The 19,153-nt window shown below is 36.9% G+C and overlaps 2 protein-coding genes across 2 annotated transcripts; one reads left to right on the forward strand and one right to left on the reverse strand.

Annotated features, from left to right (window-relative positions):
• The first annotated feature begins 7,785 nt into the window (after positions 1 to 7,785).
• Positions 7,786 to 11,619, forward strand: LOC106080632 (uncharacterized). Its single transcript, XM_013242047.2, has 5 exons — positions 7,786 to 8,078; positions 8,166 to 9,768; positions 9,839 to 10,527; positions 10,924 to 11,120; positions 11,191 to 11,619. Exons 1-5 carry the CDS (start codon positions 7,942 to 7,944, stop codon positions 11,331 to 11,333), a joined length of 2,769 nt encoding a protein of 922 aa, XP_013097501.2. The 5' UTR covers positions 7,786 to 7,941; the 3' UTR covers positions 11,334 to 11,619.
• Positions 11,620 to 12,289: 670 nt separating this feature from the next.
• On the reverse strand, positions 12,290 to 17,558 carry LOC106080633 (uncharacterized). The gene is made up of 6 exons (XM_013242048.2): positions 17,483 to 17,558; positions 17,144 to 17,410; positions 16,062 to 17,076; positions 12,995 to 13,173; positions 12,710 to 12,903; positions 12,290 to 12,637 (listed from the first exon to the last, which is right to left on the reverse strand). The coding sequence occupies exons 1-6, from the start codon at positions 17,500 to 17,502 to the stop codon at positions 12,477 to 12,479; spliced, it is 1,836 nt and encodes a 611-aa protein (XP_013097502.1). The 5' UTR covers positions 17,503 to 17,558; the 3' UTR covers positions 12,290 to 12,476.
• Between the last annotated feature and the right edge of the window lie 1,595 nt (positions 17,559 to 19,153).

A 19,153-nucleotide genomic window follows, 5' to 3' on the forward strand; every position in this document is an offset into this window, starting at 1 on the left:
AAATGCTTTTTTAATGCATCAAGCGGAAAATGGCAATCAGTTCGAGTAACAAAGTCTTAAGGCCTGGTTATGCTCTCGTTAATGTAGTGTTGATGTAGGACAAATGTATCGTAAATGTACCAAACGTAGCATTTGACATTTCAAACAAAACTATTTTTTTTTTTTAACAAAATAAGACTTGAAGGTGAGACAGATCTGACGTCGAAGAACTTCAATGAATAACTCAAGATCAGGTTGAAGATGACTGCGTGAAGGACCGTATATTGAGAATACATTTAACAACGCAGAGATGGGTCGACAGTCACCGCCCTGAGCCGTAGGGGGGGGGGGAGACAGAATACGGCCAAGTTTCCCTTCTGGCCACTATGGATGCGGTTGCCAGACTGAGGAGAGTTTCAGGAGACAGGTACTGGATTGGGACTATACTGCGATACACACAACATTTCAGGGAGAGCAATGTTCTGGATAAAGATTTACAGTTTTCGAAATCAATTGTTGTTGATAATGTTGTAGCCACATTTGTATGTGGCGTAGCGATTCTCTTCAAGCTCGTTGCGGTCACCGATAGCCGCGGGAACGTTATGGTCATTGGTTATTAAAAGACGCCAATGTATCGCCTTGTAACATGGAGTATCATAGGCACTCAGTATTTAAGCAAGAGCCGTTGCCGCCCGACCTCTTACGGAGACTCTTCCTTCGATATCGCTGATTGTCCGCGCTCTCAATTGCAGTTACTCCGTATGCAGAGCCTTTCACTAATCACAACCTGTGGACTCGCCCGGTAGTGAACACCAAACAAATTGGAGCTCAGAGTTTAACTGAAGTGGTGCATATAATCATTGCGTGACGGGTCGAAATCAGTAGGTGTATATGGCGGTACATTGAGGTCGAAGTGCGTGTAAAAGTGTGTGGGGTCCCTGAATAGACCTCAGTCTCACGACATAGTGATAACATGGATTAGCGGATACGATAGCGCCGTATTGCCGCTATCACATGTCTCACTTTTTTTCATAACAGGTCAGACTGACCACCTTAATGTGTTTACGGCGGCCCTCAAGGTCGTGGCTTCTAGTACAGTGAGGTCGAGGAGCGTGGAGGAGTGTGTAGAATCCCTGAATAGACCTCAGTCTCAAGACATAGTGATAACATTAATTAGCGGATACGACAGCGCCGTACTGGTGCTATCACATATGTCTCACTTTTTTCCACAACAGTTCAGATTGACCCCCTTTGTCATGATGGGCTACTCAATTATCCTTTATTATTAACAATAAATTGTAATAAATGCCACAGAGAAATAGAATAGGAGAATAGTAGTTGTTTAAACATTCACTTTTGGTTTTGAAATTTCTTCAAATTTTATCACCTGACACAAAAACGGAACGTAATTTTGTTTTTACGACTTTCCGTTTACGGTCGATAGATGTTCGGTAATCGTTTGCACGCGTTTTCATAAAGCAAAACAAAACAGCTGACACGTTTTCCTACATTTACTGTATGTTTACGAGAGTATAACCAGGCCTTTAGTGGGCTTGGATGTATATTTTTAAATACTTTTTTTTTTTTAATTTAAAAAAAAAGTAAATTTTCCATATGAATATTGTATTTGATTATGAATTTTTCTCTCGTAGCTAATATTTTGTTCACCACAACTTTTTCGGGCGCGAGGTTAACCATTCCTAGTCAACCCATCCAAAAAGTCTTTCGGCCTGTCCCACTTACTTTGTGTCACTGAAAACGAGCGGGGTTCGTTCGTTCTTATGACAAAACCAGCTGATTTCATAAAGGAAAAACAGATGTTTGAGTGACTCGAGTCACTTACTTCAATGACACAAAATTAGTGGGACAGGCAGTTTTAACTCCCTTACCTAGAAAAACTTGATAGTCCCTAAAATGGAACTTATCCGTCTGGAAATCGTCTTTATTGAGGATTTTGTTAAGACAAAATTTGCTTTTCCAAAAGTTCCAATGCGTGTATTGATGAACGAAAATTTCAATTGTACTATCGTCAAAATTTCACTTTGTTTATCCCTCAAAGCCAATTTTTTGCCCTGGAGATTATTTTTTTATGGGGAAAAAAATTCCCAGGGTCATCTTTATGACCTTTGCAGTCAACTCCGAAAACCAAGCGGCTTTTGTGCTCTTGTCAGCTGTGTGTATATTGAGACCATCAGACCAAGATAATCCCCCTTAGTCCGGTTGGCGATAGCTAAGTCGAATTTTTCGCAAAATGTTATTATGGTTGTCAAAGACGAAAATTTGTTTACATTTTTGGTATCACACAAGTCGAATTCGACTGTCAAATTTAACGAAAACGATCGATATATAAGTTGATTGTATTCTAATCTACATAGCGCATGTTTGTCGAAAGTGTATGGAACCTACTTCTATATTATTTTTTTATTTACCACAATATTTGTCTGCTATCAAACAAAGAAGGCGAATCAGCTACAGAATATCGCGAAATGTGAAATTCGCCTTCGACTGCGACTGCTATCGATTTTTGCCTTCGACAACGGGAATAAGGGTGAATAAGTCTGTTCGCGTACTTTTCCAATAGAAATTTGCTGGAGAGTAAGAATAGTCTTTAATCTCTTTTGCTATTTATTTGAATTAAACAGCTGGTTTTCATAAAACAGCTGTTCGATGCTTTAATTTCTTACTAATTTTCCTTGTTCCTACCTAATTGTTCCTACCTAACCACCTCTAGTAATGCCTGGGAGTTGATAAACATGCACAAAGCTAACTTCGTAAAAATCCGAAAACTGAATTTTAATTTTAGACCCATGGGTTTTTGTGCAAAAAATATTGTATCTCGCTAAGACCTCAGCTCAAGCTCGTGTGCAAAATTTCAAGGCACCAGATTGTCTGGGCGCCTTTTAGCTAGGCCCTCCAATTGGTCACCTCGGTATTTCGAAAATTTGTTGGGGCTGCCAAATTTTTCGAAATACCGAGGTGACCAATTTTAGGGCCCTGCAAAAAAGCGCGTAGACAATATGGGGCTTTGAAATTTTACACACGAGCTCTGTCTATTGATAATAATTTTTATCAATATTTGTATCGATTTTCTCCTAATGTGCGTCAGTCCCTCTCTCATCTTCAGGTCTCTCAGTCGTTCGGGTGTTTTGAGTAAAAACGATGACAGACCAATGAGCCTATAATCCTTCGTCGTACTGTGATTTTTTCTCCCGACTTTGGGAAAATTCGTTCTAGCCAGGCAGAGTGACTCCAAGGGATTTCTTCAGCAGTACCGGGATAATACCGTCAGTTTCAGCCGATTTAACTGCCCACACTATCTTCTCCTCGTCAACGATGTCCCTGGTGAGGTCATCCGGCAAAGCAAATTTGCCCATGAACATTCCATTAAGGAACAAGAGCAAACTTCTCGCAATATCAATGAGTGCAGTCCGTTTCATATTTATGCTCAATGATAAGGGGCCTCCTTTTTAAAGCCGAGCCCGAACGGCGTGCCGCGACACCCTTACTGAGGAGGTCTTACAAATGTCGCCAGCATTAGGAGGGGATAACCAACGCTGAAAATTGTATGATGGTCTCGCCAGGATTCGAACCCAGGCGTTTTGCGCAATAGGTGGACATGCTAACTTCTGCGCTACGGTGGCCTCTCCAGGTCGTATATGTAGGTGTTACGATATCTTGATCGCCGACTTCTTTCCGGCCGCCAGGAAAATGCGAGTTCGAAGGTGTAAAGGTATGCGCTTGAAATTTAGTACAAGTACTTGCTATAAGGCCACCGTAGCGCAGAGTTTAGCATGTCCGCCTATGACGCTGAACGCCCATGTTCCTTAGAGGAATGTTCATGGGCAAAATTTGCATTTTATTTCCTATTAGTTTAGGTCAGCTGGGATTTTAAATGGGCCATATTAGTCCATGGTTTGATATTACTCTCATATACACTTATCTCCCGACTATACTTCTTAGCCTTTTGAGAGCGCAAATCTTATCCCATTTTGAAAAGTTTTGAGCTATAATGCTTTCTATGACGATAACGCTTCGTCAAAATAAACTTTTACCCACCCTATTAAATACTGCAAAGTTCAAGTTTTTGATTACTATTACCATTACCAATTTTCAGATGAACTTATTTAAAATCCAAAAGGTCCTTAGCTTAAAAACATAAATTAAAATTTTGGCATAATGGATTCACACAGGTTAAGGTGAGGTTTGAAGTTTATCTAAACCTTTTTTGGCACAGAAGCAAAAATGTATTACCTTTAGCTGCAATTCATCAAAAATATTCTCAAACATGCTTTACTTAAAAAAAATAAAATTATTACAATTTTTTCTAAGCTATAAAAACTTTTTTAAATTGAATTTTTGTACTGCTTTACTTTTGATTTAATATTCCTAATGGATATAAAAATGAAAAAAGCGAAATATATTTTAAAATTTTTAATGAATTCGTTTTTTTTTCTTCTTCTACCAAAACAATAAGAAAATAAAAAAAAATTAAAAAAAAAATTCTTACATGAAGTCAATTGATTTATTTTTTTATAAATTTTCCACAGATATTAAGAAATTAAAAAAAAACAAAATGTTTGATTTTAAGGTTGTCTATGGCAATCCATTACGAAAACTTCTAAAAAAACATTGCCACATGTTTAAAAAAATTCTAAAACTTTGTTAACGGAACTTTTTAATTTAAAATAATAAATGCCTCTAACATAAAAACTAACGGTCTTTTTCGCAAAACTTAATGAAGCCTTAAAATAGTTTTATCTGACAGTTCTATAAAGGAAATCTGTCAAAAAAAAACCCTATTTCAAATCTTCATTCATCAAATTTAATCATTAAAAGGCAAAATTATATTTTTATAAAATGCTAAGAATATGTAGTAGAGTTTTATTTTTTTTTGTTTATAATAAAAGGAAAATTAAACAATCGAAAGCCAATAAAATAAATACAAAACTGAAAATCAGTTTAAGGGTTTTCAAAACCATAAAATATGATCCCTAATATCCAGTTCCTTAACATAGCTTTACAAATTGAAGAAAATCAAAAACAAACAAAAAATCAATAAATTGTGATAAACTTATTAATAACTTTATTATTAATAAGCGTAATTGTGTGCGTAAAAACTCAAACGGGAATAAAATATATATAGAATGCTAAAAATTGATTTATAAGTAAAAATATTTTTAATGTAAGAAAAAAAAGATATATAAATAACGGGACTGTTTGTTTGTTGGGTTCTATGGTTTCCTCTGTTTATTGCAATTTTAGTTCAAACGTTGCCCTTTAACCAGTGATTTATTATTTTATTAATTATTACCTAGACCTTATTTACATTTTTTTTATAAACTAAATTCTAATTGATTTAATTAATATTAGCCATTATTTTGTCCTTTGCGTATAACTTGGGTTTCCTTATCTTATTATATAATTATATTTTTTAGTTATATTTTTTCTTGTACAAATACCTTACTTTGTGTGTATATTTCTTTAGACAAAAAACCAAAAGTACTAAAATATTTTACAGCAATAACGTTTGTGAAAATAAAAATTTTAACATAATAAGAAAATTTGTCAAATTCTTTATTAATAATGCTGGGTTTACATGGCACATCTGATGTATGGTCATTGCAAGAGTATTAGTGAAAACAAAGGTGTATGCGTCACATGTACACATAACATATCAGTCAAGGGTGAAAAATCAAAATCATTAGAGTTTTTTTGATGAATGGCATCTATCGATTACCGTTTACAAAGAAATGTGTAATCATTAATTGAGAGATATTAAAAAAACCCGTTCCATAACAAATAACGTTAGGAATTCAGAAGTAAAGTATATAAAAATTAAATAAAATCAAAGAAAAGAAAAAATCGATGTACCGTTTTTGGTAAAACCTGTAATCTACACGTTTACACGATGAGTACGATCATGATGTGCCGTCTAAAAGGGCCATGAGAAATGAGAAGTAAAGTATGAAAAATTAAATAAAATCAAAGATGTTCCACACACAAGTCACAAAACAGTGTTATAATGATGAAAATAGAAAAATAAATCACATTTGAAGAAGTTGTAAAACAAAGTTTATTTCTAAAACCACATTGACACTCAAGGAAGATTTTTTGGGGATAGAGTTTTGATGTTATGCTAATGACCCTACCTCTTAATTGTACCATGACATTTTATTTAGATTTGTTATATTTTTAAGTAAATAAAAGAATGATTTCAGGCTATGAGAGGAATTATTTATTATTTTTGCCTATTCCTCTATGTGTTTTTCGTTTTTTTGCGTAGAGTTGCCAGAGAGAAAAAATAGAGAACGATTTCTGTTAAGGCCTGGTTATGCTCTCGTAAATGTAGTGTAAATGTAGATTAAATGTAAAAAGGCAATTGTGCTTATTACCAAACGTAGCATTTGACAATTCAAATTAATTTTTCAAGTTTTTTTGCCTTTTGGGGCGAGATCATTAAATTTTACAATTTTTGTTTGTTTCTCTTTCGAGACGAGCTGAATGATCGAAGATGCAAATGGAAAAGGAAAGCCAAAGTTAGCAACACACACCAACCACTATGGGATGCGTTTCGTCTTTGGTTAGAAGATTTTTCAACCATATTAGGTGTGTGTGGTGTTGGTATGTTGTATTTAAATCGTATTAATTGCGAAAACGCATCTTTGATACAATTACCACATTAACCAAGCTCGACAACCCTGCTTATTAGCTGTACCTTTTCCAAATAAATGCATTTTCCAATATAAACATAAATGTCTTGGCGGCAACCAAAAATTTCGCTAGGGGTGCATACTCAGATTAAAGGCCCGATGTTCATTTTGATAGCTTTAAAGGCCTAAACAGAATGAGAGCTTTGAAAAATGCAACTCTGCAAACAAATGTTAAAAAAGCAACTCAACAAAAATTTTGTAACTTTGAGTTTTTGAGTTTTTTATTTTTAATTGAGTATTTTTTTAACTTATGTTAGAAAAAGTACGTCTTATGCATAGTGTGATTATTTATAGGCCTGATGGCTTCGCATTGCATGAAATGAAATAAATAAATAAAATGACCCTCGCTTACTAGCGCCAAAGTTGAAATTTTTATCTCTTCCGCGTTCCTTTTGTGGATTTTGTTTGTATAGTTACATTTTTGGAACGTAACGCTCAAAACCAAAGCTCAACGCTCATCTGTTTTGAACCCCATTTACACTGCTCATGAAATCCGGATAACGTCTCTCGTCAGCTGATTTTATAAATTGAAAACTGATGATCGAGCTGTTTAATGCGGAATTACAGAGCAGTGTAAACAGGGTTTTGGGCCTGTTTTGAAACCCGCTTACACTGCTCATTAAGTCCGTATTTAAGTCTCTCGTCAGCTGATTTTATAAACAGATGATCAAGCCGTTTAATCCGGAATTAAAGAGCAATGTAAACGGGGTTTTGGCCTTAACGCGTTTCTAATTTGCATTGAACTAAGCGCAGTATGTATCTCAGGCGAAATTTTCGTTACCATAAAAATGCATTGACATAAATGTAAAATATATGTCTTGGCTTCAACCGAAATTTTCGCCAGAAGTCCATACCCAGCTTTATTAAAATCCAGATCTTAAAAATTTCAATGTAAACGTGCTACTAGATTGGTAAATAAAACAACCCAATTAAAGTAAAAGAAATACTTCATGCACCCTGTTATGGATTTTTCTATCGATAACACATACACATTCACTGCTTTATTATCGATAAAATAATTAAATTAACAATCGATTTATTTGATTGATGATCGTTTATTGCAACTCTCATTAACGGGAATTAGAGTAAAGTGCCGTTACAGTTGAAAGACAAGACGCTTGTATTTTGCAGCCACACAGTTTTCCAATTTTCTAAGATTTTTTTTTGTGTGAAGAACACTTTAGTGTGGCGATTTTATTTAAGCAACAGCATTGTAATTGTTTTAAAAGAAGCCTTACTGAAGTTGGTGAAAATGTCTTCGGAATTGGCATGCTCGAAATGTAGGCAGCCATCCAAATTCTATTGCGAACGCTGTTTGGAACCTTATTGCTCCTCAGAATGTCAGATTTCTGATTGGTTTGAGCATAAAGCGAAATGTTACAAATTGCCGTAAGTACATATATAGGAATATGCCAAAGACAAAAGCGCCAGCAAATTTTTGTCATTCACTGATCAATTTTTTGTTCTCTTCCCCAGTAATTTAATACCAATGCATATTTTAAAGTCGACAAGTAACTTGAGCTTGAAACATGATGCTCAATCACGTCGCCAATATGGATCAAAGGATAACTTGAATGAAACAAAACGCACCAGCGCCCATCACGGCTCCAAATCACGCAATCCCATAGAATGTGGGGAGTCTTGCAGCGGTGCCAAACCTAAGAAGATATTACAGGATGAGGATTTTACTTTAATGCCCAAAACAGCCAATGAAACTAATATGGGAGAGAACATTAACTCCGGCCCTGCCTTAAAGAATAGCCAAACAAATAGTGTAGTTTCTGTGGGCAAAACTGCCAATTGGCGCTCAGCTTATCCTCCTCCAAATGGGTTTTTCGATGTCATGATTCAATTTGTTGAGGAGGTCGAAGAGAAAGGAAAACGTTTTGTTTGGGTCACTGATGTCAAATACGACGAGCCATTGCGCAAACTATTGTCTGAAATCAACCGCAATGTGAATCCTAAGGAACCTTGTAATCCGGAATTGATAGTCCCTGGTGCCTTGGTAGCTGCTCCTTTGAGCAAGATTCTGTATAGAGCTGAAGTGCTGGAAACCTCTCTGCAGACACAACGCGCCGATTTACGACTAATTGATTATGGTAACGAGATACGAGTTCCATTTAGTCAAATATATGCACCTATACCCATAATGGCAAATCTAAACGCTTACGCTTTTCGTGTGTGCATACTTGGCGAGTGCGGAGTTTTGGAGTTGGAGTCTGTAATAACTATTAAGGTGCTGGGCGACAAGCATCCAAATGACTATTACAAGGTGGAGTGCAAAGAAAAATCTATACCCCTGCAACTGCCAGTGGATTTGTTAACTAAGGAAAAGTCCTTATCTGTTGTGAAGTGCTTTGTCGATGGGCGTAAAGCTCTGCTCCGTATGAACGAGATAGAGAAAATGGCCTTAGACAATGTGCTCAATTCAGAGCAGTCTATACAGTACGAATTGGAAAAGATGCCGACGGAAGGGGCTTTTGTGGCAGCCCGTTGTAGAAAGGGCTGGAAACGTGCCCGGCTTTTGGGTTTCATTGAAAAAAGCCACGAGTATTTGGTATACATGATCGATGATGGCTTTATTGCACTATCCCCCCAAATAAAACGTATACCAACTGCATTTTTGACTCAACCAATGCGAGTTTTTGCTGTATCCACAAGTTGTCCTGACTATACGCTATCTGAACCTATGCTTGCCAATACTAAAATGCTGTCTCTACAACTTTTGCCTGCTACTTCCATGACTGCGGGAAAGAACTCTAAGACACATGTATCCTGTGCTCTATTTGAAGATGCCCATAAAATTGTCGATGTTGTCATAGCATCTGTTTTTACCGGAAATCTTAATGAATTGGATCTTCAATTCTGGTATGACAAAGTGGATAAAGGTTCCATCGTTGTCATAAGTCATGTTTTAACCTTCAAGGAAGTATACATTGCATCAATAGAGACTCAAAGTTATGAGCAAATATTTATTTGTGAAAGTTCCAAGTGTGCTCCATACAATGACAAAGAAGAGATTAAAAAAGGAGATTGCGTGTTTGTTTGTGGCCAGCAGGGAAACTACTATCGTGGACAGGTATGTTTGTGTTAATTTATTTTTTCATTGACTTTGCATCATTGATTTTTATTTAAACTTTTCTCATTAGGTAATGGACATCGGTGTTAAAAATACTTATAAAATAGAGGATGTTGACAAAGGTATGGAACACTATGCAGTAGAACGTAAATATCTCTTAAAACCAACAAACATAGTGCGAGCTCTCCCAGTACGTTGTTGTTTAATAAGGCTTATGTATTTGGAGACTATACCCACACCTATTGCCAACAACAAAGCGTTGGCAGCATTGGAAAGTTGCATGAATAATTCTGCCGAATTTGAAGTTTTTAGCGAAGATGCTAGCCAAGCTGTGGATTTACTTTTCCGCACAAATGAACGTCAATCATTGTGCAAAAAACTTTTGCCTATGCTATTCGAGCCACGAGAGCCTTCCGCAAGCAAAACTTCACCCCAGCCTTCATCACAGTTGGCACCCACGCCACCAATTACACCAACAACACCTGAAGCCCCTTTGAAAGTAATTGCTGTGCCGCCTCAAAAGGTGGTTACCAATAAAATATATACCCTCGATGACCTGGAAGTTATACCGATTGAATGTGGCGAAAAGGCAGAGTTGTATGTTTTGGATGCAGCTTCTTTGGTAAATCAAGAAGCGCCCTATATAACTGCTGCCGATTTTAAGAATAAGGCTTTCTTAGAGCAGATGGAACATTATTTGGCAATGGTATCTGAATATTGCAATAATCAAAAAACCCCCAAACTTGGTTATGCTCCTCAGTAAGTACATAAGGACTTTCTTATTTGAACAATTTGTTTACAACTATATCTTCTGTACAAAAAAAAACAAAGCTAAAACGCAGATAAATAGCTAAGTTCATACAATAACGCCTCACTGTCTATGCAAAAGCTAATTGATTTTTGAACAAAAAGTTAAGGGAATTGGTTGGAAATTTTAAATTATCTTTTTTGGTAAATCCTTTTTCCATTAGAAAATAGAGGCTAAAGGTTATATGATAGGTCATGATAGTTATGATATATCGCTGCTTGCTTATTGGCTATACTTATGCCTTAAAGTGGAAGTACATCTCATATTTTTTATACAAGTTTTCATATATTTTTGAAAACAAGCAAAGGTTTAAATGATTTTGAACCTTTTCTCTTAATCTATTTCAGGAAAATGGAAATCTGCTTATCGATTTTTGCCGATGATAACCAATGGTATCGGGCCTTGTGTGTAGATAAAAAGAATGAAGATTTTCTGGTTATGTTCCTGGATTATGGAAATTTATCTAAAGTAAGCAAAAAAGACATTATGCCCATAACACCTGAGCTTATGTTCCCTTCAAATGCAAATATGGTCTACATTGATGGTAAGAAAGACATTAAGCAAACTATTTGAAAATTATTTTTGAACACAACACACTTTTGTATAATTCTAAGGAATTACTACTAAAGAAGATGCTATTGGATTTGCAAAAGCTACTCAAGCTCATCCCATCATAAAGGCTCACGTTGTTGCAACGCCCGAAGGAGAGGCTTACTTAGCCAAAGTTCATAATTTGGATAAACTAATTGCTGGTTAGTTTTTATTTTATTTTTTAAAACGCAATACCTTGTGCAAGGTACTTCATTAAATTTTCGTTTGTTTGGACATCAATTTTGTCACAAAGCCCTGGAGGCTTTATATGCATTAATTTTTATTTTTATGTTTTGTTTCTTTTTATTAAATTGATGAATTTGTTCATTTTCTTTTTTAATGTTTATGACCAAGATAAAAAACATAATGACTATTTTTAGTTTGTTTTGTATGCTGCATTATAATTGAAATAAAACTTTCCATCTTATCTTTATGATGCTGTCCTTTGGAAATGTATGTGTGAATTTTATTCCTATGTGAATTGAAAAGGACTGTAACAATAGAATTCCAATGGTTGTTGTTGTAGTAGTGTGCACAATGAGGCGGCAGTCTTTGCCGACGAAACCTGAAGCGTGCGGAGTAGGCACTCCGGTATGAGCCTCTTCCATGACGAAAAAAGACGAACACGTACACTGAACACCTTGCCGATAAAGGATTCCATCGGGTCATTCCGGTGCGTAAAACCGGATGCCATGTGATGGGGTTTGATCTATGTTTGCTTCAGCTCGTCATTTACCGTTTGCATGGACGTTGACTCTTAATAACGTGTATCTCAATTTACTGTCAAACCCTATTAAGCACAAGTTTTCTTTTTTTTAATAAACTGAAACAATTCCCTTTGCTTTTTCTGCACAAAAAGTGAGTATGCCGTTTTCTAGCCAGGAAAAAAGCTGCACATACGCCAATTTCGTAGGATGTTGAATGAGTATCACAAAAATTACCTACAAGTTTAGGAGCCTCAGAAGTCATGTGAATATGGGCAAAGTGAAGATAGTGAACAAGAAAGTTTTGCAACATTCCGAAACGGGCTCCTATCCCATCCAAGGATCTGTCGATCTGGCAATTTCTTTTGCGTTTCTTGCTTCAGAACCTTTACATATATTAAATCTATAACATAAAGAATACATGTATGAGTAGGTTATTTATTATTTTTTGAAAACTTATACCAATAAGGAAGTTGTAAAAATTAAAATAATTATGGTTGATCGAAAAATGTGTACAAAAATGATAGGCAAAATTACGGTAGCGGTTAAGCGTAAGTAGATTGACATTTTAACTTAACATACAAATAACTCATTTGCATGCAGACTTAAATTAGCTTTGCATCTTGCAATTTCTTTATAAGATCTTTGCACTCAATGAACATAACATCGTCAAATTTCTTCATACGGTTGACATGGATTTTTGCGAAACCACGCAATTCATTTTCCAAAAATTCTATTACTTTATCACTTAGCTCATCTGGTAGACCTGTAATAAAAGATAAATAAAATACAGTTAAAAAAATTGTACAGATCATTGAGCAAACCACCTAATGCTAACCTTCAATAGCACATAAATTTGAACAACAAGGCACATCTAATGCCATAGGATAACGTCGTATAGATGCACTGCTCAGTTCACATTCGTTAGTGAAATCAATGTAAGCAATTAGGAATTTATCATCGTCTAAAATCTCCACAACTTTACCACGATACCACTCCGATTCGTATTCAGCAATGCAATACTCTTCAAATCTATGGGAGAAATTAGAATTATTGTTAGTAAGTTGCGTTGATGTTTTTATTTTTAGTTTCTTCCTCCATGTTGGTTTGTTTGTTCACTCACTTGGGCTTGTAGGGTTGTCCCGAGCCATTATAATTTAGCAAAAATTTTTGAACTGCTTGCAGTTTATCACAGTCTTTTTCCAAAAGACAGCCCAAGTAACCACGACCTACATAGGTGCTATCGACTACAACCACATTAATGTCTTTGAGATTCTCATCAAACGGTATGGTTTCGAATGGCTATAAAAAAAAGACAAGATTTGCATTGTGAATCACAGACCTTAGGCAAACATGTTTTTTGTCTGTCCGACTGTATGTTGTAATCATAATAGCCTAGCGATTGAAATTATTTTTTGTACAGATAATTCGTATGTACTTCCCTCTAATGTTGTTGCTGTGGTAACCATATTTGTATGTGGAGGTGGTGATAGTCTTCAAGGTCATTGGACAAGGTCGTTCCGATCCGTGGGACCGATCGCCGCGGGATCGTTGTTGTTGTATCAGTTTGTTGTATTCTATCTTTCGTCTGCTTGATTCTGTTGAGTGTGAAGACCCAGGAACTCTGCGACTAAGATGGGGTGCGTCCACAGTGATCTGGGTCTGAATCGAGTGGGTCTGGCTGCGCAGTTAAAAAGGTGACATGTATCGTGTGGTCCCTGGTTACAATCGGCATCGACATACATCTTGCATACACCTTGTTCTGTAGGAGTTGAGGCATCTGCCGGAACGTAATTGAGCCAGAACTACTCTGGTTTGCAGGAGGAAGTCAATTTCTTCAGGTGCAATGGAAGGCGATCGCTCTCCAAGGTCTACATTCAACCGGTAGCTATTTACCGCATCTGCTACGTGTCTGCATGACTGTTGTCTAGACCTGCTTGATATGCCGCTTGATCTAGAGGTTCTCTCTAGAGGTGCGCTGGACCTCACCCTCTAGATCATGCATATCCATCTTGAGGCTTCTGGGCGGTGGATATCTATCCACAAGATGATGATTTGGAGGATCTCTGCGATGACAGCCCAAAAGGTATTGCTTGGACAACATGTAGTTATGTCTTCGCACTGGTAGGATCTTTGTCTCCTGATGGAGGTGGTCCTCATGAGAACTGAGGAGACAGCCCGTCGTAGTTTGGAGGGGGACATTCTGACAAATCTGAATTTTATTGGACTGTGTGTCACAAAGCTGACGATACCACACTGGCGCTACATAACATACCACAGAGCGGCACTTGGGGTGCAGACAAGGTTTCTTTGTCTGCACCCCAAGTGCTCGTTCTGGCCATTGGTTATTTAAAGGCGCCAATAACTCATACAATCAATATTTAAGCAAGAGCCAATGCCGGCGGGCCTCTCACTGAGACTCTGCACTCGATAACGCAGATTGTCCGCGAATACAGTTCCAGCTACTCCGTACATGGAGCATTCCACTATCGTTATGATGGTAAAAACCCCACAAATCGGAAATAAGAGTTCCAACCCGTGTGGAACATAACATCCCTCGGCATGGGATGACCATGAGCTCGGGCGTTTTGTACAAAACGCACGTATATGCCCATCGCTCTGTTCCGACTTGAACACCGTTAACACTGCTCTTTAAATCCGGATTTAATGGCTCGATCATCTGTTTTTCCTTTATAAAATCAGCAATGTAAATGGGGTTTTGCATCGATTACAGTATAAGACAGATCAATAAAATTTCTTGAGCCCCTTAAAAAACTTCAATATTTCGCCGATTTGGAAAAAATTTGGTACGTAACCAACCTTAAATACCCCAACACCAAATATAGGTTCATATGCATAGTTAAATCCCTTCGGCTTTATTCACAAAACTTGATGTAGATTTGAAATAGGTTTACTTGACATATTTCCTTTAAAGAACTGTCAAATAAAACTATTTTAAGGCCTCATAAAGTTTTGTAAATAAGGCCGCTTATATGAAACAAAATGGTGTTCATCGTTATCATGAGAAGCTCAGCTGAGAGCTACTGGACTAGCCACAGGTTGCGGATAGCGGAGAGCTCCATACGAAGTAGCTGCAGCTGCAATCGCAGACAATCAGAGGTAACGAGTATAGTCTCTGTGAAAGGCAGGGCGGCACCGTCTCTTGCTTAAATACGGAGTGCCCTTGATGCTTTATAAGAGAATAAGAGAAGGCGAATTTTTGACGTCTTTACCCATTGCCTTTCGCGGCAATGGGTCCTATGGACTGCATCGAGCTTGCCCATCTATAGGAGCTTGGCGAGGATCGCTACCTCCACATACAAATATGTATCTACAACATCAACAACAACCACAACCAGTGCTGTCACTCAAGAAAATTATTTTCTACCAAGATTTAAGGAATAAACTACCAAACCCGACCACATCCTATCAAAAGTTCTACAAACCAAAAAAGCGGTATATGTTTTTAACCAACCACCACAGAGTTGTCCATTGCGCCATTCCATTTGCAACACATCATATTATACATTTCCAGCCCTACAAAGTATACATACTAGATCGTCGTTATATTCATAGACGTTCTGGACATGTCCGTCCGTCTGTTTTTTCAAATCACTCTACAGCCCAAAAGTTCAAAGATGGCATATTTCTTGGTATAACCCTTTATACAGATCTCCCAATAAGAAATATTGAGTTCATAAAAGGCGCATTTTTGCCACGATTTCAATGAATAAGGTTCAAGGCTTTTGCCCTATCAGCAGGTAGACATGAGAAATAGGAAGAGCTCATCAGAAGAAGAAGAGGTATACTGAGAAATTACAATGGGCCTCTCAATAACATACGCCGATTACTAGACAACTAAGCAATCCCATGGCAGCCGGTTGTACGTACCGGATTGACCCGATGAAGTCCTTCATCGGCAAGGGTTGCCGCCTCAGTGTACAACACACTGCTACAACAAAAATAACAACTAGACAACTGAGGGGTTGAATTGTCTTCCCACAGCCTAACCTAATCGAATTTCATCCAAATTATTTGTACATATATACCACCATTAAACATAGGTTTATTTCTTAAGACACATGTATTTGATAGCAACTTGTGAAATCCATCTATGTATATAGTGTTCTATCGAAGCCCATTTTTGTCCTGTACAAATATTTATGAGCATTTTAATATCCTGTACTTACCGGTACCATACATGGTTTTGCAATTTGCCTTGGAGCTGGGGGTAGATTTTTCTTCTTGGCGCTGCTATTGGGTGAAACATCTGTAGCATTTCCACCAACCGTACCGTTAGTCTGCTTCGCTGATGATCCATTTGGCGTTTGTTGCTGTTCATTTGTTTTATTCGAAGGAGAATTAGCTTTCTGCGGTGTCTGTTGAATAGCTTGCCGGGATTTTTGTTGACGACTATCTCTCTGTGGTGTCTTCGAATTATCATTGGCAGGGGATAATTCTTTCATATCGGAAATGTCATTGTCATTCGACGTGGTAGATGTTTGTTCGGCTTCTTTTTCAGCAAATTCTTTGCACAAAGTCATAATTTCTGTATTTAATAGCTTATTAGTGTCTATGTTATATAATTCAACATTGCCTCCCAACTCATCAGAGTTGACAAAACGCACTTTGAATTCTTTGTCAACATTTTCAGCTAACTGCTGCATAAGTTTAGTCTCCATTGAATATATGACAACATCGTGTAGCTGCACCATGTGAACGTAACAAGGCATGCTGCACATTGCACTCGAAATCCTTCGCAATTCTCGTAAATAACGAACACCAATCGTGCCATAATCAATGAAATGAACACGAATCCTATTGTCTGGACGAGCCGCTAGAATCTGAACACGACACCATTTTTCATCTTTTTGAGCGATAGCGTATGTATTGGCTTTAGGAACTCCGGTAACATCATTCGAATGCTTTCCAAAGTTATCAAGTTTCTTGAGAATTTTGTAGTATTCCTCGGTAACTTTTGGATCTGCTGAGCGTATGTAGCAACGATTAGCGGATTTGAAGCCGGTCAATACAACGATACTGTCATCATTGGGTATCGGCGTTGTATTGGGTATAAAACTCAATTGTCGGGCTCTATACGCCTGTCTATTCTCCTCCTTGGTTAACTCAATAGGTTTAACTTCTGCCTTTAGAGTTGGCAGTTGTTCATTTGTAGTACACGATTGGCCGGGTTTAATGAGGCGTCTGCAAATGTAAAAAAGCTACATGTATATCATTTCATTTAAGATTTCAGTTTTTGTTATATACTAACGGCATGGGAAAACATATGAAACGATGTTTTTGCCAGTCCTTGCGTTGACAATTGGGTGAACAATAAAAATCGCCACAACGCTCACATTTACAAACTGATATCTTTCCACACAAGGAACAATAACCGGTCTCATCGATGGCCAGAACTCCTTCGCTATTCTTCTTTCCAGTACGTTGGTGCGCTATGCCATTTTCTTGTTCTTCCCTTTCAGATTCCTCGCTTATAGGGTCGCTTGTTTCATCACTTACGCCATTAGCGGTGGAAAGCCTTTACATTAAAATAGATAGATTTCTCAATTTTTAAACAATATACAAGATAAACTAAATTAAAAAAAATTACCTTTGATATCGTCGGTGCATTTTTTATGTTTAGCACGCCTGTCGTCTTGTATTTGAAACTTTATAGGGCCGGGTGGTTATCGGGTAATTAAAATTTGCAACACCCAATAAATGAGTACAGACAGGGTGAGAGTTTAGGCCTAGTTATTGAATAAGCAAATTAAGGGCAGTATGCACCTCTGCCGAATTTTTCTTACCATAATACCATGTTTACACTCGAGCCCAAATCCATTTGATTTGAGGTAATGTCCAAAACCCGTTTACACTACGATTCAAGTGATTTGCATCTGTCAACAGGGAAGTTTTTGACAGCGTTTTAATTGTCTAGATTTCCGAAATCTAGATTTTGGAGCAAATAAAACAAGCAAGTAAACATGGTTTAAGAAATGTATTGACATGTCCTAAGGCTGGTACTACGTTTTTTTTTGGTGGTATAATTACCGAAAATCGTTCTTTCGGTGGTTTGGTTTTTGGGTTTCTTAGGTCAAAATGTTGACATTTACATATAAAAATTAATATGACATCAAACAATTTATCAGCTGCCCTGCAAACATTTGGAAGTGACTTTCTCACTCCCTTCCAGAATAGTCACTTTTTAGGTCCTTTTGTATGATAGTTTGTAGAGATTTCATGATGTACAATTTGGTTAGCAAGTAGCTGTAAGTGGACTGTATGTTTTATTGAAGCTCCCAAATTGTAAGAAATGAAAAAGAGAACAGTTGAAATAAAAGGCAACAGATTAGATTTCACCGTTACAGTTTATTACATTCCAGCAAGCCCTTACCGCCTTCTTGAGATGATGATGCACAAGTGGTTTAATGGCGGTGCAAGAAAGTTAAAAGTGCCTAGATTTAGGAAAACGCGAATTGGAAATTTGGTCAACATGGCCGCTATTTATCCATTTGAGTGAAAGCTTTTGGCCCTTTTGCATACAGAATAGATAAAAGGGTTGCCAAGTTGACCAATAAAAGCAAATCCGCGGGAAATAATGAAGATAAAGATACTTAAAACAATTTCAAAGATTCATTTCAATGTAAATCAGTAAGGTATGTAATTCTATTATATATGTATGTACTTCATGTTAGCATAAGGATAGGTTTGTTGAACTGGCTTCAACACATGATTTAAAACAACAAAATACATTACTATCGGAATTCTGTCATTCATGAGGGAAAACATATGCCTCATAATCGTAAGATTGGCTGTTCAAATCCCAGTCAGGGAAAATCTTTGCAAATAAAATTTTCGATTACAAATCTCGATTTGAAAAAGACATAAATTAGAAAGAGAAATAAAAGTAACGCTCACTATAAATGGTAAAAAACATTAGGCAAAAAAAAAATATTTATTTTATTAATGATGTTGATAATCGAATTTTAAACTTTTTTTAGTGCCTATTAAGTCACTCATGGGTGACTCATTATACTGCTTAAGATTGTTTTCAACTTCCTTGAGTGCAGATTAAGTGACTCGCACGATAGAAAATGTTTGCAGGGTGCTTACATGCATGTGTACACCTAAATGTGAGTGTGTTGGTCGTTGTGAAATTAATGTATCTTGTTGTAATTTCAACCAAAACCCACCTCCTCGTAATTAATAAATAATGAAACACAAAACAATTTAAAAAGAGACAAATGCAGCATTTATTAGTAAAAATAATTAGATTTTGTAT

This window comes from Stomoxys calcitrans, chromosome 2 (assembly GCF_963082655.1).
Source record: "Stomoxys calcitrans chromosome 2, idStoCalc2.1, whole genome shotgun sequence".
Taxonomy (NCBI): domain Eukaryota; kingdom Metazoa; phylum Arthropoda; class Insecta; order Diptera; family Muscidae; genus Stomoxys; species Stomoxys calcitrans.